Source organism: Vidua macroura, chromosome 1 (genome assembly GCF_024509145.1).
Source record: "Vidua macroura isolate BioBank_ID:100142 chromosome 1, ASM2450914v1, whole genome shotgun sequence".
In the NCBI taxonomy this organism is placed as follows: domain Eukaryota; kingdom Metazoa; phylum Chordata; class Aves; order Passeriformes; family Viduidae; genus Vidua; species Vidua macroura.
This window is the reverse complement of record NC_071571.1, coordinates 110921888-110949232: the sequence shown is the minus strand read 5'-3', so window position 1 is coordinate 110949232 and position 27345 is coordinate 110921888. Positions and strand designations below refer to the sequence as shown.

The window sequence follows — 27345 nt, the reverse complement described above, 5'->3', positions numbered from 1 at the left end:
TCTTTCTCAAATGTGTGCATGGTTTTTAGCATTTTTATTAATGAATTGAATGTCTGGCAAACAAACGATCAGGCATGGATAGAAAATTAATTTAGGTTAAATATTATTCTAGATTAAAACAGCATTTATTTCATTATAGACAGATACAAAACTTATATATGTAGGAACAAAGGCATGTAAGTTACATTTACAGGATCAAAAACACACTATGTTAAGAAGCATCATTTCTGAAAAGGTCTTGATTATCCACTGTGAGATTTTTTTATCTAATTTCTGTGGTAAATGGGCCTCATAGTAACCAGTGGGTTGAGAAAACAGAGGCATATACGAATCTCTCTTTGGGACTGATGTGACTGCAGCCAGAATACAATTTATGTCTAGTTTTCACAGTGGAGCAGATACTAGGAGAAAACAAGAATTCCTAGAAGAGGCACATTAACATGATGGGCTGGACAATAATACCACTTGTGAGCTTTGGAGGCTTGGAAGGAAAGTTAGTTTTATTCAGCTGTGGTCTTGAGGAGCTTTCCCTTATCGAAGCAGTGAAATGAAGCCATGTAATGTTAAAGCTAGAAGAGCCTGTCAGGCCAAGTCACATCAGAGTAGGAATCAAAAGTAAACAAAATGGTAGCAATCAGCATGAGGACAGAAACATTAATTTGAGGGTAAAACTTCCTTCCCTGGAAACATTTCAGTCAAGATTGATAGGAGAATTTTTTTCTTCCCTTTTGGAATAAGCAAAAACCCATAAGCCTTAACTCAAAAGAAATAACTCATTGCAATCCTCTGGCTTTTTCTATCAAAGAGATAAAGACTTAGATGATTACATTGGCTCCTTCTGGCTTCATAATTTATTTTGCAAAATGAGGAAGAGGGGGATGATTAAATAGGAGATTAGCAGCTCTAGTGGGAGTGGAAGGGGGGGTTTTCCCATGACTGGCATTTTGTAATCGCTCTCTGAAAATGGTGTTTTCAGTCTTTGTGCCTGTTCTTTTTAGATCATTAGTATTTCTATCAATTTTCATATCAGAGAAGTATATTTTAGCTTTTATTCTTCTCATAGCAGGGAGGACATTGTTCACTTACCGTCAAGTGAATTCCCCTCAATTACTGAGTTTTTTTTTCATTGTTTAATTTGTTATTTTGTTTGACACCATATTTTCTGGAGTCACATAATTACAAGCAATCTTCTTTCACAGTAAAGAAACTACTATAAAAATATGTCCTGAAAACTGTAAAATCTGACAAAAAGGCAGAACCAAGTAGTTGATGGTGTGGATCTTGTACATGTTAAATATATAATGATTTTCTGGGGGGGGAGTGGGGTAGAAAAGGCTTGGTTTACATTTCCAGTATTTAACCATTTATAGATAAAACTATGAAACTATACAACCTTCACGTTGAGGGAAATTGCAGTAACGTACTGTATCAAGGGCATGTCAGAGAAGGAAGGTTGCTAGCTTCAGAATGATCTTACTGGCAAGCTTAGTTTTAGCTGTGAAGAGCTCTCTGCGAATTTTTGTGCATCTGGAATTAGTGATCAGCAGGAAAAAGTCACTGGGATAGCTGGGGGCTGTAGCATGTGGTGTTATGAGAAAAACTGGAGGAAGTTAGGCTTGGAGCCTGGAGAAGAGAAACACTTCAAGGGGTGACAGTGTCCACCAGCCACAGGGAGTTTTGAGGCAAGACAATGAAACACTTCGAGGGGTGCAATGAAAGAGCAATGTATGCCATGTCCATCAGGGCAACTTAGGCTTGGATGTAAGGAAAAGCTTTGTCACCATCATTGTGCTTAAAGCTGGGAAAGAATCACCCAGAGGTGATATGAAGAGTCCATCCTTGGACACCTTCCAACCCAGATGGAACTGGATGCTGGAATCCACCTTTTAAGTTAGTCTCGCTTTGAGCAGTTCATGACCTCCAGAGGTCCTTGCCTGATTAAGGACATTACAGATTTGTCTTGTGAGGACAGACATCCCTCCCCTTTATTTCCTGCTTATTGCTAATTGCTGAATCTGTAGCACTGAAACCTTACTTTAAAATGGACAATTTTATTCTGATGTTTGTCTGATTTTATGAGATGCTCTTAAGAGTTGGACAGCAAGATGAGGAAAGGAAGGAACCTGTCTTTATCACCTGCAGTCTACTGGTGACATTTCTTTCTGTGGGAAAGGAAGTTTGGTGGTGTACCACAAGGTGTAGTGGTAAGGGTTATAGGCATCTAATTTCTCATATTTCCCAGCTTTCTGAATTACTGCCTAAAATCTGGAGCTGATGTTGAGATTTGCTGTTTTCTCCCTTTCTGCTAGGAAGTGGGGATGTGTGTGGGTGGCTTTTTGTCCCACTCCCTTTTCTTCTTGTATCTCTCCAAAATACTTCTTCCTAAACTTTACAAATGCTGGCAGGAGAAATTTTGGCATGTGCATAGCATTAACTGTTCTCCTATTTCTAATCTATAAGAATACACCTTCAAAATTACTAAGAATTTTTTGCTTTGGAGTTGGTTGTAAGGTTTATTTTGCATCTAATTTGTGACTAAGTGGCTGTAGCATTTATTTTAAAATAAGACACCTCTGTGATTATTTTTTTTTCCAGTTTTGTTGATTTAAAGGAATTTTTATGTTTAGCTGTTGATGTTTTCTGGACACTTCTATTAATGTTTGAGCCTAGTAAGGGCAGGTCTTGAGTTCATAGCTGAAGTTCACTTAACAGATGGCCATCCTTGGCTAACTTACTTGTTCTCCTCCCCCTCTCTTCCCTTCTCTAGAGAGAGAAGGTCTCTCTGCTCATGGCTGTGAACTTGTGAAAACTGGATTCTACTGGTTTAAGCCCTTATGTATCCAGGCTGGGAATACTCATGTTCATCTGAGTAGTTGCGCTGATGTACGCAGTTTTCTTTCTTGTTCCACCTCTTTGTTTTTCCTGCTTCCACCCACAAAATCTTCCCCACCCTTCCAGGTTGCCTCTTTGGCTACTCAAACATCCACAGTTTTTCACAAAGCAACTGGATGGTTTTCACAAAGCAGAAATTAAGCTCTGTATTTTAGGATTTAGGGGTTTTTAAGCATAAACAGTCTTTTACCTGTTTTTCATATCACCTCCCATAAACTATCTGTACACTCAAATTTTCATGCCATCAGACATAATGACCCCGATATCCTTGAGCCTCACTGTTTCCTATTTTATAAGCGTGGCACCAGATTTCCCTCTTAACTGGGACATAAGTTAGTTCCTTGGAAACTCTTCTTTGTGTTCTGGTGGGTTGGGGCTTCAGGCAGGGATGGAGGGAGAGGGCTTAGCAGTTCTCTGGGATGGATGCCAAATAGCTTCCTCTGAATCCTCACCTCAACTCTCTTTTCCCCTCATTTCTTGGAATAGAATAGATTCACTGTGCTAAATAGGGTAGAGTTTCCTTTTTGTAGCTGAAAGACCACAATTTCTAAGCTTCATAATTTTATCATTTTATGTGAATTTAGTTTCTTGGTAGATATAACTATTAATATCACCAATCTTTCTTTTTCCTTTCCCATCTTCCGCAATTTCTTTGTTGCAGTGCTGATAGTGGCAGTTGCCAAGAGTTGCAAATAAAAGATAAAATTAAATACCTCTCAGTGCAGAATTTGGTACAAGAGTGAATCCCATGTCTCATAGCTCAGCATAGGTATCCTTAAAAGGTAGGTTAGTCATACATTCTCCTCAGGGGCAAGTGCATGAAGTGCCAGTACTGTGTTTGGGAGCATTTGGGTTCAGAGACCTGAAGCTGACAAGTATGAATTTAGGATAACAAATGAGTAAATGAAGCCTTAGCGTTCTGGAGGAGTTCACAGGACGTTCTTGCTTTAGCATGCTTGAACAACTCTGCTCTGTGTCACACCTGCTTCACACAGCAACATCCAGCTTTGCACCAAATGGCAAAAATTTGACATCCTGAACTTCCTTACTGAGCAATAAATTCCATCCTGCTTAATGAAGTGCAACCAGAGGTCTCCTGCTGATCATGTTCAGTTGGGTTTTTTCTTGAAATTAAGGGTGTCTTTCTGTTTATTTTACAATACCTGAGAGCAGTATTGTTTTAGGGAGCCAGCTACTTTGTCCTTTACTAGCCTGAAGTGCTCTGAAGCATTTAATAGTAATCAAACCATTTTACAAAAACAGATTCAAATGCAGCTTTACCTAGGAAAGCCATGGAAACACATTTATTTTTTTTTTTGTTTTTCATATGGAAACAAATGTTCTGTTCTTGTACCATGTGAAACTGGAATAGATTCAGGTCAGGCAATGCATATTCATTCCTTGAGACTCCTTGACAGTTTTAACTACAGTCATTTCCCTCTCCAGCCCACTCCTTTCACTTCTAACTATGAGAATGGGAATTCCTTCATCTTTTTGGAATTGTGCTTGCATGTCTCTATGCCTTTATGGATAAAAATCTGTTAAATTTTGTCTACATGGAACAGATTTAGTGCGTGAATTGTGTTCTGAGGTGTTGCGATATAAAAATATCAGCATTCACCAAAAATGGCTTTCAGTGGTAGGCTTTTTTTCTGGATTATTGTGGGCCCTTTTTATACTTCTTTCAGTATTATGAAATTTGTTATGGGAAGTATTAATCTGGGTGAGTCATGGTAGATCAGCAAAGGTTCCTTGGCTGAGATCTGAAATGTCACTGATAAAGCCTAAAACCTTGTCCTTACATAAATGACTGTATCCACTAGTCTGCAGTGATGCCAATTAATTATGTGCAAGCAGACATGTAATGCCTTTCCTCTCTGATCTTCACCAAACATCTGATGGGAAATCTGTTCAGGACAATAGCAACTGCCTCTTTTCTTTGGAAAGTTGAGAAATAGCCATAGGGAGCATTTGTATGAACTACCAGGTGTAAAAAATGTTCCATAAAAGCTTTTACTAAGCTGGGATCCCTTAAGCTGGGATGTGACATTACACCCAGAGGAGACTCAAATCAGTTATTGGCTTTATTCATTTCAAAATTGTTCTTCTCTCGCCTGTTTTGAGAGTTTGAGGGTTCAAGTGGCAGCATTAGGAGTTGAGAAGGGTGTATTGTACTGAACAAAATGAGGGCTGTTCTCCAAAACCCTGTCCCCTGTTACACAGGGTCCATCTATACTGCAGGAAAAAAGAATAAGTAACAACAGATTAGTTGTGCAGGGAGCCACACAAAACACATTGCCTGTGTGGAAGATTCAAGCCTCTTCTGAACACTGAATTCATGTGCTGCTGAAAAGGTCTCCCCTCCCCCCAGCTTCTGTGAACCAACACCTTTTCTTTTCTTTTCTTTTCTTTTCTTTTCTTTTCTTTTCTTTTCTTTTCTTTTCTTTTCTTTTCTTTTCTTTTCTTTTCTTTTCTTTTCTTTTCTTTTCTTTTCTTTTCTTTTCTTTTCTTTTCTTTTCTTTTCTTTTCTTTTCTTTTCTTTTCTCTCTTCTCTTCTCTTCTCTTCTCTTCTCTTCTCTTCTCTTCTCTTCTCTTCTCTTCTCTTCTCTTCTCTTCTCTTCTCTTCTCTTCTCTTCTCTTCTCTTCTCTTCTCTTCTCTTCTCTTCTCTTCTCTCTTTCCCTTCTCCCTTCTCTTTTTTATTTTCTCTGTTACAGAACCTTAATGTGCTGGAGGTCACTGGATATTTTTCTCATTAAAATTTATGTTTTGAATAGTTACCAGGTCACCAAACTGGCTAAATACAAAGAAGGAGGATTTAGCTGAGTCTGAGCCAACCATTTACTAATAAATCTCTTGGGGTCTCTAAACACTGGTGAATCTCAGCATCACTTTGATTTGAAGGCAGATTAAGGATTACAAATACTTTATAAATATGTCTTTAGCTTTGCTGCCATTACATGAAGGTGAAGGATTCAGTGCTACTTTTTCACCCTTTCTTACCTCTAGCAGCAGACTGGAGTGATTTCTTTTGATAGGCTGAAAAATGTTAAGTGTTTATACTCCATCTGTACCCAGTGCATGAAACAGTGGTAAGTGATGTGGCCAGAATGCATTGGTACAGAACTTGGGGAATTTTGGTATCACAAAATGGGGGAGCCATAGAAAAATAAGGGTTGCCTGGTAAACTTCTCTTTCCCACAGACTGGATGTGGATGAATAGTGGATGAATATTTCAACTTTCATGGCTGTCTTAAGTCTGGATATTTGTGCCTGATTCCCACTGAGGAGTGTGATCTCTGTGGGATCATCACTCCTGACTTGCTCTTGTGTCTGGTAGGGAAATATCTCTTGCTGTACTTTGCCCTCATCCTCTTAGATACAGGGATTTCAAATAACAATAGAAATTGCCAGGTGAGTTTATGTAGGAATAACTAGGTGTTTGGATACAAGGTGATGGACATGCCTTCTTCAACCGTACATGTGCTATGCCTTTTCCAAACTTCCAGGAGCCTATTCTGGCCATGTGAAACTGCAGGAATTCTGTGAAATTCTATCACAGAAAAGCCCTGTCCACAGGACTGCACAATCAGCATCCCTTCATTCCCCAGTTCATTACACCTTTTCTCCCATTCCCCTTTTTGTCATCTGCACCAGTTGTTTGAACCATTTTGCTCTGCTGTGTAAATTCAATTCAATCCCAAAGCAGAGTCAGGAGGGGCTGGGAGAAGGCATGATGGCTCCTGTTTCTCTGAAACCTTCTTAATTTGGTGCTTTATACATCTTAGAAATAAAATCCTGAGATTATATGTAAATGTTAATGAGCCTTAGCTGGGCTAAAGGCGTTGAGATTTGCCTGCAAAAGCCATCTGGATATCTGTCAGTGCAATGTTTGTTCTTCGTATTATTCTTTCAACCTGCTGTAAACAATTTCAATGGCTTCTGGATTTCCCCTTGATATACAAATGAATCTTCAGTGCTGATCCTTCTTTTGACTCTCTGTATCAGTTCTGATGCCAAGTGGAAACAAAACTCCCTTCTGTGTAATCCTGAACTGTGTGCTCCTGTGGGACTAGTCCTGAAAGGGAAGGAAAGGCAGCCCCAGCCCTTTCCCTGCCACCAGGCTTCAGGAGAGTCAAGCCAGAAGAGTGCAGAAAGTCAAGGTGGAGACCTGATCCTTGAAACCTGTCTCCAAGGCACCAGCTCTGGCACCCCAGGCAAGGAGAAAAAACAGGGCAGAGGGTGAATTGCAGCTTGCCCCTTACACAGTTTTGTATAAAGCCTTTGAACCCTTGCCCTAAGGGGAGCCAGGGTGCCCCTGCAAGGCAGGGGGCTTCTAACAATGTGCCCCTTGTGCTGGCTGGTTTCTCCAAATGCTGCAGCATCTTGGATTATCTTGTTAATTGCTTCATCAGAAGGCACTCCCTCCTGATGTAAGAGCGATTTCCTACTCCTGTTGCTGGATGGAAGCTGAAATAAAGCAGTTTCATCTTTAGAAAACTATCAACCCTGAAAGAGTTGGGCTATTATTTTAAGTAAAGTAATGAGCAAACGCTGCTTGGAAATCATTAAAAGAACATATTCACAGCTCCAGACCCTGCTGTCCAATGTATATTGATGAAGCTTTTCCTGAACCAAGGAGGATGCAGGTTAATTTTTTCTGCTAAAATGACAGCGGCGGGGGCAAGATATTTTGCTGCTGCTGTGTATTGCATTTCCATCACTGGAAATTTGAAGTCAAATACAGGCTATTAGTGTAAGCGTGGGTAAATGGTGCGAGTGAACATTCATAATGATTTCTTCATAGAGGTTTGAAATTAGAGTTGGCAGAATTAATTTTTAGCTATATCATTTTTTTCATGGGAATGCTGAACTGTTCACACTTTTGTAGCATCCTGAGTTCAATCTGAAGGTAGGCTTGTGTTTTGGTTTTGGGTTTTTTTTTCTTAATTGAAAAGCTTCTCATATCTGCAATGGAGATAGAAAATTGTACCCTACAATAACTAGTGATTTAAAACTTTTGCAAATAACTTATAAGATGTGTATACTCATGCATTTCCTGTCCTGCTGGATGTGGAGCAGTGACTTGAAGTTTGCTTTCCATGTTCACAGTTCCTTGACCATAAAGGTGTATAATCAGCTACCCTGCCCCAAGGATTGTATTTGGAGCAATTGTTTTCTTTTTTTTTTTTTTTTTTATTCTTAGGTATATACAGTTCTGACTATGGCAGAAAGATTGAACTTGTACCAGGGATGTAATAAATTCAGGTTGATAGCTCAAATGAAACAGAAGAGGGGTAGATTGAACTCCAGCTGCCCACCAAGATGTAGGGTTTTCTAAGCATAGTAGGTGGCACTGCAGGCATCCCGTGCAGGCTTCAAAGCACTGGGAAAGTATTTTAGAATAATTCTGTTGTGGAAAAAAAAGAAACAACTCTAAAACTTCAGATCAGTATGAGGGACATAAAAATTTAACCACGTTTCTGAAAACAGAATTCGTCTGTACACTCAGTGAAATAAAGTTTTCAGAGGAGCTTCAAGATCCTTTGGAAAGAGGCTGCTGAAAAACATGGCAAGCAAATTGCTAGCATAAGGTAAAATACAGATGGAGTATGCAGGCTTGTGTTCTTCCTTCAGAAAAGGAGGTGGGTTTTTTTTTGGTGTTACAACTGTAAAATAACACCTACAGCTGTTTTTTGGAGTTAAATCACCACCTCCATGGTTCTCCTGTATATAGATGTTGTTCAGCTGACAGGAGTTGACTGGAGTGTTGAATATTTCTGGATGCTCATGATGGGCAGGTTTCTAAAGCTCACCATGCTTTGTGTTGCTCAGTAACAGCAGGGGACGGGTGATGAAGGTGACAGATGAGCTGATCCAGCAGAAGCACCGTGTCATTTCTTTGTGTGTACCTCGCACATGTGCAGTCTTTCTGCAAGGTTTTCTCAAGGAGAAAGCCAAAACCAGTGAGAGAGCACTACAGCATGGGAGAAATTGTTCAATAATGGCTGAGATCCTAATTAGCTGTAGTCCTAAAGAAAGAAAATGAAAACGATTTAGGGCATATTTTGTGAGGGAAAAAGAAATCTGATTATTCTTGCATTTCCCTATTGCCTTCTTCACCTGTGAAGAAAGAATTATTGTATTCTAGGATTTTTAGTATTTAGAGATTGAACTCTCAGCTGTAAGGCTAAATCAGATGACCTGACACTTGTTCTCTTTCACTCACTTCTTTCCTTCAAAGATGAACTGAGTTTGCTCCTTGAATTTGACCATGGAGGTGGAATCAGATTTCATAAGGGAAATGAAAATCTCATTTTCAGACAGATGTTGGATATTAAAACCAGGCACATGTTAGGAAGCTTAATCTGAAGAGCTATGCATATGGTTTAATTTTTTCAGTAGAAAATGTAATTAAATTGTCTGGTGTTCCTGGATTAGCCCATAGTGCTTCATGCTGTAATCTTGCACGAAAATCTAAAGTGTGTGGTTTTGATATTTCCGGTATATGTAAGCTTTTTTTATTGTGAAGGATTTGTATCTGGTTCAATTTATTTACTAATTAACCTTTTTTCACTGATTGTCGGAGTTGGTGTGCTATGTGGTCATAGATAAACTTATCCTCTGTTGTTACTCTGGGAAGAATGCTTTTAAACTTTGATTTCTCTAAATATTAATACAAGCCGTGAAGCTTTTTCTAATGATAAAGCAAATAATCATTTTGTGCAGCATAGATTTCTTTATGTTTTCATAAGTTTACTATGAAATTTGGGTCATACTGATTCCTGGGTATGCCACTTCGTAGAGAAGAATCACCAAAGATAATTTCAAACATACTCTTTTGCTTGTTTTTCCTTTTCTTCAAAGGGAAATAATTGTGGATGAGGGAGAAGGGGAGCAGAGAGGCATTGGTGCACATGATTTTTGTCAAGGAAAAAGTGAGTAAATAAAATAAAAAGGGCCACGCCTTCATCATGCATGAAGATGTGTGCAGGCTTTGCAGATCAGCTGTCTGCAAGGGTTGAGACTTCCTCTAGAAACCCTGGAAGTGAAGCATGTAGGGTCTGCCCACATACCCCTGTGAATGGGTAAGAACATCTCCTTGCCTGTTTTACAGCAGCGGGGACAGAGCAGCAGCCCGACGCGTGATGGCAACCAGGGTCTGTGTGCTGGGAGTCCCTGCCAGGGAGGCATCCTGTGCTGCTGGGGGTGGAACGTGCTGCTGCCATGTCTGCCTTCCTGCTGTCAGACGTGCTGGCTCAGGGGAGCAGGAGTGTGTACATCCACTTGTGTTTGGATGTACCACTCGTCTTCTCCACTGTGGAAAATGGAAACAGCCACCTTCTTCCCGTAGTGCGGATGTTTGTCGCTTTATGGTGTTTGGCTCCTGTAAGGCTCATTTAATGTGGATCAGATGGAAAGTGTGCAGAGTGGTTTTCTGACTCCTGTCCAAAGAAAGCCTTGGGTCAGCTGGCATACAGCTTTCTGAGAGCTGGCTCAGCTGAGTCTTCCTAAAGCTGGCAAATGAGCTGCCTGTTCAGCCATGAGGAGCCTGCAGCAGGCAGGGATGCATCACTGGGGCAGGGTAATACGTAGGTAAGACATCAAGTAACTGCTGTAGGTATTTAGACTCCCAGCCACTTGGGCAATTCCAACTTGAAGAGTGGCTGGGGAGGCCCAAATAATACGTGCTCAAAGCATGGAGACTGCAAGGAGGAAAAGTAAATTGCCCGCTTTGATATCACTCAATTGCTCAAGAGAGCCCCCAGCAGACAAAAAGACAAGGATAGTAAACCAGGTTGTATCTGGCTTTGCTTAGGTGGTCACAGTCTTTCTCGTGATTTAACTAAATGTGTTTTGTACTGATTTATGTAGGCAGGCACTGAAGCTTTTTTCCTGTGAATCCTGCACCTACCGCTGGCCAAGCTGAGACCCTCACCTTCAGTGGCAGCGTTTTGGTGGCATGGACACTGTCCCCTCAAGGCAGCTTGGTGTGGCAGGAGGAGGTGACAGAATGAAGGGGCAAAAGAAGTGTTTGTCTGCTTCCTTGGGGCAGGTGACCTTTCTCCAAGCGACCTTCTGCAGCACAGTGATGACTGTGCCACTGTGTGCTGTCAAGGCCTTGTGTGCTGTTGGCTTTTGCTTTGCTGGGTAAGCAGGAGTGCGGTTGAAAAAAGGAAGGACTGGACTTTTTTGAGGAAAAATGTGCTTTGAAAGAGCCTAATTTATGTCATTTCAAAAGCAGGAGTTTTTAAAACATCTTTGCCTCTCTGCTTCCTATGTTCAGAAATCTCAACTGAAATAGTAATTTTCCTGAAAGGAATATTAAGCTGGCGGGAAAACTTTGCAACAGCTCTAGCAGACTGATCTTATGATGAGTTTTGGTTTTGGGTTACTTTTAGCTTGGGATGTCCCAGTTTGTCTGGTCTCTAAGCACCATCTGCCTCCTTTCTAAATACCTATAGTAACCAGTTCTAATTGTCTGAAACGGTAATATGCTTTTTTCCCCCATCATGGCATCTTTACAACTTTAAATCTATGTTTTAAGGCAAACTATCCAGTATTGATTTATCTTATTTATTCAAGGAATAACTTTTTTTTTTAATGGAAGTTTTAATATTTTTCCTAATCTTAGAGGCAGATTTAAGATTACCTTGTTTTACAACCAAAGTTCTTGTGCAGAAATTTAAAGTGCAGAATTTCCCTGGAATACTTGCAGCTGCTAATGTTAGATTTTATACTTAGAAATCAGTATGTAATAATATATCTCATGATAATCTAGCAGCTGGGAAGTCCATGAGCACTCAAAGACAAACAGGCGGCCAGCCACTCTGATAATTGCCACTTCACAGCCCTTTCAGTGAAAGGCTACAAAGTGGGATTGGTGCTAAAATGCCTTTCAACGGGAGATGCCCAGTATTAGTGAGAAGTTTTCACTAGAAACACATGGAGGGAAAATATTCACTAGTACAACTCTAACTCATGAATTATCATTTAGATGAAGAAAACAAAATCCCATAAGTGGTGGTCTGAAAACATTTTTTGGAATTAAACCACCCCATGTGTAGTCTGTAGCATTTTTTTCCATCAAGCTGTTTTAGGCTAGGCTGGCAGCCTCTAGTAACGGGATTCATTTGGCTTTCAGCAAGCTGGCAGGCATCTTACAAGGGGGAAAATTTGGCTGGGTATTCTGTTTCTTTATACCTTTTGGATTCAGCTGTGGTAAGTTGAACTGCCAGAGAGAGATTTAGATGGTACCCTCCTTATTTAAGGTGTGTGACGGAATGCGTTCAAGAGAACTGAGGCAGATGCATATCTTGCCTAGATCTGCATTTTAGATTCATCATCTTTGTTGCCTTCTTGAGTAGCAGTGAAAATTAAATGAAGTGGCAGTGCTGAAGCAATGTGCTCTTACTCATCATCTCTATTCACCCACCTTTTCAGCTCATCTCTCTCTTTCCCTTTTTTCCCTTTTTTTTTTTTCCTGGTGACACTTCAGCACATGCTGTGAACATATGCCAAAATGCTCATTCTTAAAAGCTGCCTTCATTCATCTTGAGCTGTTATCAAGAACTTTGTCTGCTTCATGGGTAAATTGCACAGTGCTGAATCAATGTCCTCTTGTACTGGAAACCAGACAATTCTGACAAACTCTGTTGCATTCATAGGGAGTGAGTGAAGAGATGGCTTAGCTCATGCAGAATGCAGGGATCAAAACACCTTCTGCCTCTCAACTGAGGCGGTGACACAAATGTGTCTGCTGATCCTAAACCAAAAAAAAATTAGAAATGTTTGCTTGCTGCAAGTTACTTTGTATGCTTGATAGATATTCCAGCATTACAGATGACAGTTTTTGGAGCATAAGCTCCTATGTGTACTTCATCAAGGTGATTTTCAGATCATGTATTATTTTGGCTCTGCACTTGTTTTAAATTCTCCTTAATGTAATTATAGCTGTAGCATGAATGTACTTAAATCTGAATACTCTCCTTGACAGGAAACCTCAGATGAATAAACCAGACCTATTGTGTAATTAAAGAGTTTCTTTGGAAATTGGCTTCATTTCAGTTTTTAAATGTTGTTTAATTTGTTCCAGAAGTAAAGTGAATTTGTTTTTTCAGAACTTGGTCATGATTGCTGGTGGTCGGAGCTATAATAAATTGAATTCCTTCCTAATAAATTGAATTCCTTCCTAATTTAAACACATTATAAATATGTAAACTAAGGTATCGTCTGCATTGACAGGCATTGGCAATACAAAGTGATAGTACCTTTCCAAAGAAAATTGTCTCTTTAATTACACAGAATAACAGAAACTGCTTCTTCCTATTGCAGATTCACAAATGTTGGACAGTTGTTTGAGTGACAGGTTCTGCAGTAATTTGAGTACAATACTTTAGTAGATTTATGTTGAGGGAGAGGGGAGAAGGGAAAAAAATACAGGCTCTACTAGAAACTACATATATATTCAGCAACCAAATGAGATACAAGCTTTGAAACAATAAGCTGCTCTATCATGCACAGACGGTCTTTCAGGATACCAGGCCTCAGCTCTGAAGTCTCTCTACACATTGATAAAAATGTCTAACTGAATGAAATAAGTTTATTCTGTCTCATGTTAAAGCCCTGTTAAGCTACTGAGAACTGACTGAGCTTCTGACTCAGTCATTGTTCCTGTTTTTTTACAACTCCTCCCATTCAGTTAATTAAAAAACCTGTTCCTGAGCAGGAAACAAAAGCACTTTTTATACAGAATTGGTCTATGTGCATTTGAAAGATTTCTGCTTCGTGAATGCAGTTTTTCTTTAGCTTTGTTTACTGCATCACAAGTGGCAGTGCTGTGATGTGACTGCTCTCCTTGCGTGGAGGACGCACCGTCCCACACTTGGGCCAGGGTGTGTTGCCCACGGGATGGGGTCAGAACCTGAAAGGCACAAAAGACTCTCAGTGAGCAAGAAGGCAATGAATGGTGCCCAGGTCAGGCCACAGACATGGGGATACTCATGTGGGAGTGGCAGGAGGAAGAAGATCTGTCGGCAAAAGAGCAGAAAGCGTAAAGGATGGTCAGTTTGCAATTGAAGAAAGTGTCTTTGCACTGTGGCAGAACCATTAAGAGCTTGAGTTTTGGTGAGTGCTGGCTTTGAAGCTTTTGCCAAATCAATAAATAAAAGCTGTTACTCAGTAAGGCAAAGTTAATGATTAAGCTCAGAGGTTGCTGCTGTTATTTTAGTGAAAGTTTTGACTTACCAAGAAATAGAAGAATTTGTATGAACTTGTTTGGGAGAGCTGCTTTCACTTTACAATTTTATTTTTTAAGAGATGGACACCAAATCCAAAAAATTGTCTGGTGTAAATCCACAACTTGCTTGTGGTTAGGATGCCTGGAATCCATATTGTGGTAAAAATGCACTTCTGCACATCTTAAATCTCTCCCTATAATTGCAATCTCTCAATTTTTTTTTAATCAAAGTGAAATGATAGGATTCATAGCAGGCCTGACACAGAGGCTGGAACCTGCTTGTTTCTAATTTGCAGAAGTTGGCTCTCTTCAATGCAATCAAATTTTGGTCCCCTAAAATTATTAGCCCTGTTTTCAAATTCATCTGTCTAAGAATGAAGCCTCTTCCATCTGTCACTATAACATTTTTCTGTTGCCACAGGTGAACACAGTTTCTTTCTTGAATGCTGTCTGGTTTTTATCTTTCTGTCAGTGCAAAAATTAATTTTCATAATTTTGGCACAAATATAGGCACTGGAATTAAAAGAAACTGTTCCACTAGAACTATTCCACTGAACTCAGGTCCTGAAATATTGCTGCCCTCAGGAAATACTCCAGTTTCTTTCATTGACACTTTATTTGCACAAGGAACTGAAATTCACGGTTTAGCAACCAAAATGACAAGTGTGAAAGGTGAATTTCCTGAGAGGAGGCACCTGCTGAGGCCAGGGAAGGATGTCATTGGGTTTCTGTACTCATTAAGTACTTGTAGTGCATAATCCCCATGCAGATTATGGACTACAACTGCTGGTGTGGGCATCAGCCTACAGGAACAGATTGTGTTACTGTGTTTTCTCCAAATTATTAATTACAAATTTGTTCTGAAATAAAAGGAAAAGGAATTTTCTCTGCCAACACTGAGGAGAAAAATTTACACATTCATAATTTCTTCTGAAATCAGTGTTAATGAGGTGTGTAATCTGTGGTATAAAGGCAATGTATTTGGATGCAAAATCCCAGCATGCTTGGCTAACCTTTAACAGGTATTCTAACACAGTCTGTTTGAGCCTGCTTGAAACTAATAATATTAATTACAAGTGTTAACCAGGAGTTTGTTCTGTTACTCTCATCTCAACTTTCTTCTGTGCTTTAATGAGCTGTTAATCTGTTTTAGACAACCGTGTTTGTTTAATGTATGTATGTCTTGGGATGATGATTTGGGAGGAGATCACCTAGCTAGGACTAGATCCAAAACGCAGATTAGGTCTGTGCTGCTTCTTACTTTTAAAGGTATGTGATGTCTTTCAAATAGAAAAATCTATGGGCACAGCAGTGTGAGGTTCTGTTAAGGGTCTTATCTGCCACCCAGTGCAAGGTTGGATGTTCAGTTTGCATTGACATATCTAAGCTCGGTCTCCGCTCCTTAGGATTGATTTTTAGCCTCAATTCAGTCTTAATGTATAAGTGAAAGCAATGCATTTACTTAGTAAGGCAAATGTTTCAAAGTATAGTAAGAACTGTAACCATATATCTTCTCACCCTTGATTCTGCCTCATTTTCTTTTCTGGTAGTTGTTGTTAGAGGCTTCTAAGTGAGGGATTAAGTTGCCTTTGTCTCCTTATCAAGTCTTCCTCTCTGGTGGCAGGCAGTTCCATTGGATGTTCCCATAAGGATCGTGGATGCTGCTGCAGCAGGTTGGAGCCATAAGCTTTCAGTGACTATTAAACATTGTCATAACTGAGATCTGCATGGATATTATCTACTCCAGTACCAAGGGAATGATGCTCACACAAGGAAAGATTTTGCCATTGGGCAGCTGCTGTAAAATGTAGTCACCTCAATACTATTTCATGCAAGCTCTGGGTTGGTTTAGCTGGGCTTTCTGTAACTCTTTCTCTCAATCCCTTTTTGAGCTGTGATCAGGGTAAGTGCTGATACTCACCAGGAGAGCATCCCATCTTCATGTGTGTGTCTTTATATTCTTACTCTTCAACAGGAAACTTACCACAGCTTTTGTTAAAAGTAATTAGGAAAGTCAGACAGTGTGGTAGTCACCAGAGTCCTCTGCATGGTCAACTGAGTGTGTGAACTAACACACTGCTTATGGAACATACTCTTCATGTCTGTTGGAAGTACATGGGAAAGGAAAAAAATTATGTTAATTACAGGTTAGATCAATGATAACCCAGTAAGTTAACTAGATTTAACTTACAGTCCAGACACTCAAAACATGTGACCCTGTAAAATGGAACATTTCATTGTGGTAATCTTGTATTTGTGATGATAATAACTTATGAAACAAGGGTTGGAGGTTAGGCTTGTTTTCCCTGTCTGTCTTTTTACATGATCTGTAACCTAAAATTCCCTCTCTTGAAATATCTGTGAGTTAAATCTGCTTTAAGCGATCATCAGTCACCATTTGAACTGATTTTTCTTTGTTATGCTGCCAACAGAATCTTTCTCTTTTTTTTGTTATGCTACTTACGAATCATAAAAGTAAGATAAGACAAAAGAGAATGCTAGGCTGTACCATCCCCTTTGCTTTGCCAGCACAGGATTAGAGGGTTTGATTAGCAAGCATTGCGTTGCTGTGTGGGAAGCTTGGTTGGATTCCCTTCCTTGATCTCTCAGGTGGTGTCTGTGCATATGCACAGGTGATGTGTCAGTGGGCTGATGCTCTGCTTCAGCATGTCTCACCAGGTTGTGGTGCCTGACTCATTCTCTCTTGGTTGATGGGGTGTTTGTGCCACAGACATGACACAGTGAGGAATAAAGGCATTCAAGCCTTCAAAATCTTCATAATACTTCCCGGAACTAAAACTATTCATTCTGAAGGGCTCCTTTGCCATGAAATGTTACACAATATCAGTTGACTGAATGTGCCTTTGTGCCTTGCCCTCTGCTTTGCAGTGCCATAAGTTTAGTTCCAGTACACTTGATAAATTCTACTGGTGTCATGTTTACTTAGATCTGTCTCTCGTTCATGTTCCGTCTATTTTTTTAATACATTCCCAAAATTTCCAGAAGATTGGGTATAAATTGGGACACAGGAGGTCCTCTTCTTCACCTGTCTCCTCAAAAAAAGTATTGACAGGCAGTTCTTAAAAAAACAGAAGGAATATTTTGGTTCCTTACAGCTGTTTCAAGGTGATTATGCCTTAAGAATCAATCATAGCATTTCTAGTTTGTGTCTCAGTTGTCATCCTTTGGAAGCTGTGCACCAAAGATACATTTGTGTATTTTCCTGTTGTATTCTCCACCCTTTTATAGTTTCCTGTGTGCTTTCAGCAGGCTACAATATGAAAATAAACAAAGAAGTTCTCATTAATAACTCAAAAAAATATCTTCTCTGCCCCCAAGCCTTTTTTTCCATAGCTCTCAGAAGCTATCAGTGTGGCAGACAAGGATGAACCTATGCCACTGAGTTATCTTGCTCTATTTTTGACTGAGGGGTTGAACTTATCATGGCACTGCATCCATGTTAGTTTGCTGCCACATCCCAACCTGAGATGGAATCAGCAGCTCCTTCAATGGAGAGTTCAGAGATAAGATAGCAGGTGATTCACTTTCCTGTCTTCTCTGTGAGCAGCAAGCCTGCCTGCACTACTGCATTTGTGGACTACTGTCTGCTCCTGCTATTAAAAACAGCATTCTGTAATTCCATGTACACTTGCAATTTCTCTCTTTGCAGTGAGGCTCTGCTGCTGAGTGTACCTGCACTCTTCTCTCCTCTGGAGAGCTGGGAACAAATGCTCACTGTTGACAAGTTGGAAGATGACAGAAGTGAAACAAGGCATTTATTTCCCACTCATCATGACTTCTGCTTCTCTGCCAAACCCTTTCACACTGGCTTAGTGATAGGTCCCTGGAAGAGCTTCAGTATTAATTTTACACTGTGGTCCCAGTTGGCCACACGATAGCTCTGTCAAAGATTGTGATGGGCTTTCTTCCTTTTCTCAGGTCTAGACAGCTACAGCCACTGCTAGGACAACACTTCTTACAACAACAAAATGCCACATTTAGGTTCTATGCAAAGACATATTGGCAAATGCCAATCTAAATTAAAAGTTGACTATTTTTTTTAAATTGCAGGTGGGCTGAAGTGTTATGGTTATAGTTCAGTCTATTATTTTAGAGTCTTTATTTTGCCATGCTCTTTCTTGACTGGCTGCGTGATCTAAGGATTAGTTAGGGATGCAATAGCTCAACCGTACGATCTAGTTGATGGGCTGATGGGGAGACCACAAACTGAGATTCCTTCCATTGTCCCCCACTAAAATGAATTTATATCTTTATCAGACATTGAGGAGAGTTGTATATGCAATCAGATAAAGACTGTACAGGTACATCTAAGAACCAGATCTCCTGAAGTGTACTTTTGGTTTATGCTCTTCAAGTCTGCCCAGTTATACCAAAGATCATCATTTTGTGAAGAAAAACAAAGTAATTTACTTGTGTTATGCACAGGAATGCTGAAAAATGTAGGCAAGAACTGTCTTTTTCCAAAATGATGTTATTTTGTCAGGTAGAGCCTTTTCTTTTTGAGTAGCTCTGTAGTTCTTTGAAATACTAAAATGCTGTCAGCAGTCAACAAGTAATATGAAACATAAACCTCTGCAGTATTTTTGCTACCCTGCTGTGCTGTCTGCGCATTCTTGATTAGCACTGGGCCTTGCACGCAGTCTCATAGAGGGCTATGAGACTTCCTAAATAATCAAAGAAAGACAATACAGCTCCTGCCTCCTTGGAGAAACATTTAGCAGCTAACACAGCTGAGCAGATGTTTCAGTGACCTTCCATGTTTCCTATTGACGACATGCATTTTTCTTTAACAGAGTTTGTTTTTCCAGCTTTTGGTGTATGAGCATAAACGTGCTCTCATGCTTTTATATCAATGAAAACTTGACAGTTTGTCCAGCCAGTGAATGCCTGCCATAGATAAAGACTGCCTGGGTCTAGGTACAGTGCAGACACTGTACAGAATGTTTCTGTTTCAGGAACATTCTGGACTGTTGGAAACTGCTGGACTATTTGAGGGTAAGGGGTAAGTCACTTTGAAAACCAGGAGATCTTACATCACAGAAATAACCTGTATAAGCTGGGTTGGAGTTAGGAATGCATGTAAGCCTGCAAGAACCTAAGCATTGGAAGCAGCAGAAGCTGGGACAGAAAGGGCTGATCAATGCCCCTGCTCACAGCCATTCCAGGGCCAATCTGGCAAGAAGGAAGATGGACTGATCTTCCTGCTCCTAATGGGTTTTTATAAATGCCTTCATAAACTGGAGAATACGCACTGGTTTAGGTCCTTCCTTGCCTTTTTAGCTTTCCAGACTCATTTCCACCAGTAGTAGATTTACTGTCTTTGCTGTAAGTACCTTCACAGAGAAATAAGAATTCATAATCTACAGAGATAATATATACTAGAATGAAACTGTTCCAATACTGTGTCTGCCAGAGGCCAGACAGAAAGATAAAGAGATAAAAAGCTTGCAGTAGTTGTTCATTTCTCCCTTGTGTTTGGCTGCAGAGGAATAGCCATACCTGCTCAGTGGACCATGCAGGTATTACGAATCTTTGATCTTTCTGAACCTTCACTGATTTAGTACAGAAACATTTCATTATTCTTTTTGTGCTAGTGAGAGAGAGGGATGAGCTTCTATAAAAGTATAGTTTTAGCTTTATATTTTCTTTATTTTTTTTGTTAAATTCCTAATTAACACAAAGTGAAATTGCCCTGTGGTTTGTTCAAGCTATCTGTCAGTTTTGTCAAGTGTCCCAAGGAAATTGCGCCTCTTGGAAAGTGGAATAAATTTCCACTTCAACATGCAGTCAAGCCATACTTATGTCCGTTAAACTTTTGTTTCAGCCGTGCTGTCTTTGTTTTTTTATGGAGGCTTGAATAGAGACCAGGCAGAAACATAGTAAGAAATTGTCTGCTTCCTCCCCATTAGTTAGTTAGTTACTGACATCTGGTTCAAATATGTATTATAACTTCTTCAGCCCTTCTTTCTCTCCTTCCAAAAAAAAAAGTCTGTTTTTTTCAATGAGGAAATAAATTTTTAAAAGCTGTCTACAGAAAATCTCAAATTATAAACCCATCTTTTTCAAGGAAGAGGCATTTTAACGTCTAGCCCTGACAGCTCTCATGCACAGCATACTTCTTGATTTCGTAACAGGCAGAGATTAATGCTGCCCTTCTCTTCTGTGCTTTGGGATCTGTGTGTACTCCTCTGTCGTCAACCTCCTCGTGAACTGCTGCTTATTAGCAGTGAGGGCACAGACGGCTTTGTGTTTGTGAGGCTCAGCTGAAGGACGGGGAGGATGGCACAGATAGTGACACAGACAGCTCTGAGCGTCGCTTTGTACCAAACCAAAGCTCCCAATGATTATTTTCTCTTTTTTCTTTTTTTCCTTTTTTTTTTTTTTTTTTTTTTTTTTTTTTTTTTTTTTTTTTTTCTGCAGGAATGTGTAATTCTGCAGTAAAGAGCAAACTCTGCTCCCAGTTGCACACAGCCCAAAGAGTTGGTTCTATGCTGAGGAATTTGGGACTTTTTTTGTAGAACTTTGGGTTGCAGGGAGTAACTGGCCTTGTCTTGCCACCAGATTCACTGTTGTTAAATATATAACAGTCCTAGAAAAATAGTATTATTATGCTTGCAAACAGAGTAACTGGAGAACCTAGAATTAAAGGCCACTGTCTCATTCAAAGGGCTGGATGAGTATTGTTCGTATCATGTATTACTATTCAGTATTTTGTTTTCCTTCCTTGTTCATATGAATTCATGCTTTGTTACTGTACCCAACTCAGCTCCCACTCTGAAGTGAGAATTCTCAATTTCTTTCTGAACTAGTAAAATTTTACTACTGCAGTATACCGCAGTTTCAAAAGCTGTTTAGCTTCCATGCAATATCATGTTCACCTCATTTCTGTGCATAAGTATGGAGTACCAAATCAGAAGTAACTCCACTGAGTTTAGATCTGTCTGAGATGACCTAAACTTGCTGTAGTTTGAGTTTGGGGGTTTTTTTGTCATTAAAAACTCTAATCACAGCTTGCCTCAAATGGAAGCCACAGCCAGTAATCCTGCAAATCAGACCCCTAGCTCCCAAACTGGCCAATCAGTTAGGGCTGCATCCCAATGCCTGTGTCGGTAATCAGACAGGATAACAGTTGAAAATAAACACAGCCTCAGGTCAGCCCGTGGTGAAGGAACACTGTGTGACATCTCTTAAATTTAAGAGCATCCTTCTCTTAGTGACTATCAGAAGTAAATTTACTGGCTCTGTTCTTTAGAGTAGTGTTTTTTCTTTGCTGTCAGATGCTCCCTGGTGTAGCTCATAGTCTCTGCTGCTACACAATGTCCTGGCACATCCTGACTCCTTGCACAAGGGCACCTGACTTCACTCAGCTTCCCCACTCCGCAGTTTCTTTTACAGGAAAGTGGGGTGCTTCTGAGGGAAAGGACCTGTTCAGCCAGGGAATGCATCTTCCTCTTGGTTAGGCTGTGGCTGACAAGGAAATCCTGAAGACAGGATTTTCATGGTCTGTGGCAGACTGGTGATTAAAAAGCACAGTTCTCTCTTCGTCTTTCCATGTGCGTGCTTTGGCATCAGTTATAACGCACTTCCCAGTATCAGTTAACTGAGCAGCTTCCTGCTCATTTTCCAGATTCTCTTAGCCCAAAGGTGTTGGCTGCCTGGCCCCTCTGTTGCTTTGCACCCAAAAGGGCTCAAAATGGACAGGCTGAGGAATTCAGCTTTAGTATGCTGGCATGTTTCTGTTGAGTATGTGAAGCATTTTCCAAATGCTCGTCTGCTGTCAGGTTTCCTCTGGCTACCCATACTGTCTGCCAGGTATAGCTTTATCACTCCTACAGTTTGTAGTCTTAATCCCAGAGGTACTTTAAAGTTTGTGGAAAAAGAGTTTACCAGTATTTTTCAAGATAAGAGGGTATATCCACAGTGAAAGTTTTCTATACTGTCAGAAAGCAATTAAACAAATTTACAGGGAAGAAAACCTCTGGGGCTGCTAAGCCCTAAAACCTCTTCCCTGCACTGGGCATCCTTCAGCCATGAGTTCCTCTAAGAGCTGGGAAGGAGATTCTGGGTAGTATTGCTAATTGTGCATTAAGTCCAACCTCCTTACATGGCTGTTGCTTACTCCTGTCTAAGGTGGAATGCTGCTTGAGGCAGACCTTTGGTCTGACCCAGAGAAGCCATTCCTGCTGTGGTACACTGCAGGAAGGGCTTCCTCAGGTCAGACCAAAAGTCTGTGGCTTCTACCCCAGTGCTGGTCTCCAAAGTACATGAATTGCCTTGGTTGAATGTCACATCATAGCATGTCCTGAAGCAGACGTGAAGTTGGGAAAACTCAACTGATTATGGAAAGTGTGAAGGTTATTAAAACACTGGAAAAATAGTCCTGCAGTGAGAAACACCATCATATGTAGTTACCCTGCTGATAATACTTCAAAGTTACCACGATCACTTTAGAAAGACAAAACATGTGGAAGGGTATAAAGGAAGTCCTCTGCCTTGCAAGTTGATATTCAGGGTTGCAACCACAGAGCTCTCAACATACTGATTAAAAGGGTGTGCCCCTGGCAGCAGGTGCTGGGGGATAGGCAGCAGCACTGAGCCTCTTGCTTTGGCACCTCTCCTGAGGGGTGGGTGGGTGGGTGCACGTGTGTGCACACACCTGGCAGGGGCAGGACAGCTCTCTCTCATGGGCGTCCGGGCTCACTGAGTTTGCATTGTCTTCTGCTGTTGTGTGGCCTGAAATAGTTCAGTGTGGGTGGATTCTCCAAACGTGTCACAGAAGTCTCAAGCCTGATGGGATGTAAAGGGGCAGCAGGGTGCTGAGCACAAGAATGCTGAAGGAGTGAGAAAATATTTCTGTAGGTGGCTGACATCCTCATGTACTGTATGTATTTTAATGAAGTTCAGTACTATTTGGGAACAATAATCTAGTGCATGCATTGCAAATTTTAAAATGTGATTTACAGGAGGTGCACCAGCCACAGATTTTATTCAACCTTTTTTCTCATTTTCTAAAGTTGTTTTTTACATCAAGTCTTGCTGAGACTTCACAGCCTTTAACTTATTAGTAGTTACCATTTCTAAATTTGGAAAGATCACTCCACTGATCTTAAGCTTAAGTCATACAAACAGTAAATTGTCTTAAGCTTTTCTTATATCTGTATTTATAAAATAAAGTTTTAAACCTTTGTGTTCATAGTGCACACGGGTGATGGATGTGCCTGGCTGTCCCTGGCAGGTCTGCCTGGGGTGGCTCCCTCCATGTTAGTTCTTGTCTTTTACAAGAGAGAAAATAGCTGAAGTTTCCATGCTGGGGGGGGGGTAAAGTTAGCAAGAAACACTTCTTTCTCATGCTCTTCTGAAGGCAGACACCTTCAAAAGAGTTTTAAGTGTGTGGTTTAATATCTTATGTTAGCTAAAGTTCTCAAAGGGTTTAGTTTATCATTAAGGAAAGTTAGATGCTGTTGCATTCTTAAGGAAGCCCAGGGATAAAAGGGTTTAGGTTTAACCTGCTGTTTGATGATGCTAAAAACAAACCCAAACTCCTTATGTTTATTGTTTTGGTGTTTTGTAAGTGTGGTTTCTTTCTGTAAAACTTTTAATATTAAAGGCCCAAAAGTGCTATCTGTAAAGATACTATGACACTGAATTAAGTACATGAATGCAAATGCCTCCATAATTATTTACTATTTCTAGAGAGCATGTGATAAACCCATCTTTTTTAATTTCACTTTGGCTGCCACATGTTCTTTTCATTCCAAGCCAGTGAAAGTGGGTGTCTTTCATGGCAGGTTCAGGAGACTCGACAATCTTTCGTCTTCTTGTTTAGTTGCTAATAACTGGAAAAATTGACCGAGCAAAATGGTGAAGTTGAGCCAGCAGTTGCCACAGTGACAGTTGTCCAGTATAAATATCTTACAATTCTTCTGTTTATCATCTGTTTTCAGGGCAGTTTAAGCTGCTGGAACAAGACCGAGATATTAAGGAGCCAGTGCAGTATTTTAACAGTGTGGAGGAGGTGGCTAAAGCATTTCCTGAACGAGTTTACGTCATGGAGGAAATAACATTCAACGTTAAGGTAGTCCCTGAATAAATATTTGTCCCTGTCTCAATGATTAACTGTTGCAACCTTTATATACATGGCAAGTGAGCAGCGGCGCTGAGTGGGAAGTGTGATTTTTTGAGACAAACGAGCCTTTAGTGTTCCACATTCGGTGATGGTGCTCTTTGGGATCATTTTTGCAGTCTTAAATCAACATGTCCTCTAAGGGCTCTCCTGCCCTATGGCACTTTGGGGAGCAATCCTGATGATCCATTCAATAATTCATCTAATTAGGATGCCCCTGCCAGATTTTAAACAAATGTTGTTTGTTGCCCCCTTTCTCCTCCCCCTCCAGCAGTCTGAATTTCATTCTCTGCTAAGCAGCAGCTGCTCAAATCCCTCTCCAGAAAGCCTCTTTCTCAGAGAGCACACAGGGTGAAATGATGGGGTTGCTTGTCTCAAAATTACTGCAGCTAAATACCACTGTGAATAAAATAATAATAATAAAAAAACCCCACACCAAAATAAAAAGGCACAGTTGTTCTCTGTGTGCATGTGTGTGTGTTTGCTTGTGCAAACACACAAGCTCTTGGGCTCATGAAAGGGTCACTGATCCCACGAGAGGGTTTGCTATCACCGAGCACACTGCAGTGTAGTGGCATGAAACAATGAAGACACAACTTGTTCTTCTTTGTCCTACCTGCATGTGTGATACTGCAAAAGGTAGGTCAGCTCTGCCGTGCGAGCAGAGCGGTCTTCAGGCTTATCTGGTTGGCTTGAGAGCAGCATCATCTCAGACTGGTATAAGAGCATGCCAGAGCTGGTGTGCAGTGGTGGAGATCCACATCGTGTATCCTGTGGGGAAACCGGCTGATACTGCTGGTGCAAAACCAGCCTGGAATTTCCTGGTCCCATGTGTATCAGGCTGGGCTTTGTACAACAACCTTTTAATGGCTTTTTCCTTTTTCTTGCACTGCTACAGCTGGGAGACACCAGCTAGTTCACAATTTTTATAGGTGTTAGTGGAAGAGCTCATCAGTTAATTTACTCAGTGACTAAGACTCACACCTTGCAAGACAGTAGGTTGTTTTCATTTGTGTTCTGCATTAACCTGATCCTGTAAAACAGAGGCTTTCATGAATGAAGGCGACGTGAGAAAGTTGGAACACTTCTGTATCTTTAGGCAAGGGAACAAGAAAATTTTATCTCTGCTCAGAAAAAATCCTTGTGTCTGCTAGCCTTATCCAGAGTTGTGCTGTTATTTCTCTTTTGATCAATGACCAAGAGAATGGCACAGTAGAATGTGCAAGAAAGTATTTGTCTACAGGTTTGTTTAAACGTAAAATGCTGTATCTTGAGTTTACTTTGAGTGGTTTTAAAACTCTTTTTCATATGTAGCAAACTGAGAAATAAGCATAGCTTTCTGTTAGATATCAAATCCATTTTTAAAAGGTTTTATAGTGATACTCCTTAATGTAAATAACAGTAGTAATAATCCAGGTTTAACCTAGTTACACAGTTATCTTGGCAGTATTCCTCTTGGCAGTTTTTCCAGTTTCATAGAAGTCTATTCCAAGGTTATCATCTTCCAAAAAATAAATGAACTTAGCAGGATTTATTAAAGTGTTTAATAACCCTTTACATGCAAGAGAATTATGTACGCTAAAATTTTAATATGGGAGAGATTTTGTCAAGCTGATTAGAGCAAAGGGAGGAATACTAAGTACAGTTGATTCCTGTCCAATGTAGTGTGCCTGTTTAAATTCAGAAGAGAGTATCAGAAGGTAGCTAATCCGATATAAAAAGAAAAAAAAAGTGCCCAAAATATCTGATGAAGCACTTAAGATGAGAAGGAGCTCTGAAGTCTGGGAATTCTTTCTTGTTCCAAACACTCAAGTCTTCAGTGGATAATTTTTGAAGAAGGAGCCTGTAGAGCTCCAAGGTGACCAGACAGTCACTGCATGCTTTTGTCTGTGCTGTTGAGGTGTGCCTGCATGTGCCAGTACCCCACGGTTATGATTCCACGTGGTGTGAGCCTTGCTCCTGAGTATAAATCCTTGGCAGCTCTAGCAAGATTTCACAGCTGCCATTCTCCAAACTGCCTTCTCGCTGCGATGGGCTGCGAGATCATTTCCAAGGGGCTTATTTACTTTTGCTTCTTGTAATAGTTTTAAAGGGAAAACTCAGCCACCTTATCCTGGTGAGGCAGGGGAGATTGTTCTCCCTTCCTTCCCTGTGGTTTTGCAGCTGGATAGGCTTTCTGGGCAGTGTCCTGAGGCAGGTGGTTGAGGACCTGATGGGTGTTTGAAGAACAGCTGTAATACATGCAAGCAAGTGCCAGTAGGAGGGAAAGGTAGTATCTTTTCAGAGACTAGCAAACAAAACTTTTAGGTTAAATAAAACTTTTGTAATGGCTGAAAGTACTTTGTAACTTTTTTATCCATACGTACTGCACTGAATACCCACTTGGTTGTTTCAAGTGGTGGCCAGCAGCATATACAGGCACAGTAATTTAGAGTGTTCTGAGGATAAGTGAATTTCACTAGTCAATAGTTTAATCTCTTCCTGATCAAAAAATAGAGGCATTCTGTCCTTTCTTCAATGACCAGATAGGTGAGAACCTTTTTTGTATTAATATTCAGTACATAATTGAAGAAGATTTTGTTTATGTTACAGCATTATGCTACAAATACGAGAATTATTTTATTTTCTATTGCTGGGAACAAAATACTAAGAATATTGAGCTACCCCAGGACCATATCTTTTGCTGAAACAACAGTAGTAGATTTCTTCTTTCAACTGCTCTGGTCTCATACAAATGGCAGTGTGTACAAACACCCAGGAAGCTATTTGCACCAGGTCTTAAAAACAAGACAAGGAACAAACACACCCCCACCCCCCCACACCCAAATAATACTGAGGGCAATTCACAAAAAGTTCCTTTAAAAAAGCAGCAGTAATTACTGATAGATTGAACATTGGACAAACTAGGAGTTCCTTCACTCTAAAAACCAGCACGCTCAGTGTTGCGGGACCCTTCAGATCTTCCAGAGTAACATTTCTGTTCTGAAGACATCTTTGGTCTCCCTGGAGAGTCTGTGAAGCTGTTTGCAGACACTTTGTAGAATGGAGAAATGGGTTAGTCAATTAGCCTTT

The 27345-nt window shown here is 40.4% G+C and overlaps 1 protein-coding gene across 2 annotated transcripts in view; it reads left to right on the top strand.

The window, feature by feature from the left end:
* The window catches only part of GAREM1 (GRB2 associated regulator of MAPK1 subtype 1), a 102150-nt gene that overhangs the window by 53307 nt on the left and 21498 nt on the right, over positions 1-27345 (top strand). Inside the window, exon 3 of one of the 2 annotated variants that reach the window (XM_053986881.1) lies at positions 24095-24225. The exons of the other annotated variant lie outside the window; for it this stretch is intronic. Within the exon in view, the coding sequence (XP_053842856.1) occupies positions 24095-24225 (131 nt within the window). The remainder of the gene's footprint in view (positions 1-24094; positions 24226-27345) is intronic. 2 annotated transcript variants of the gene reach the window in all.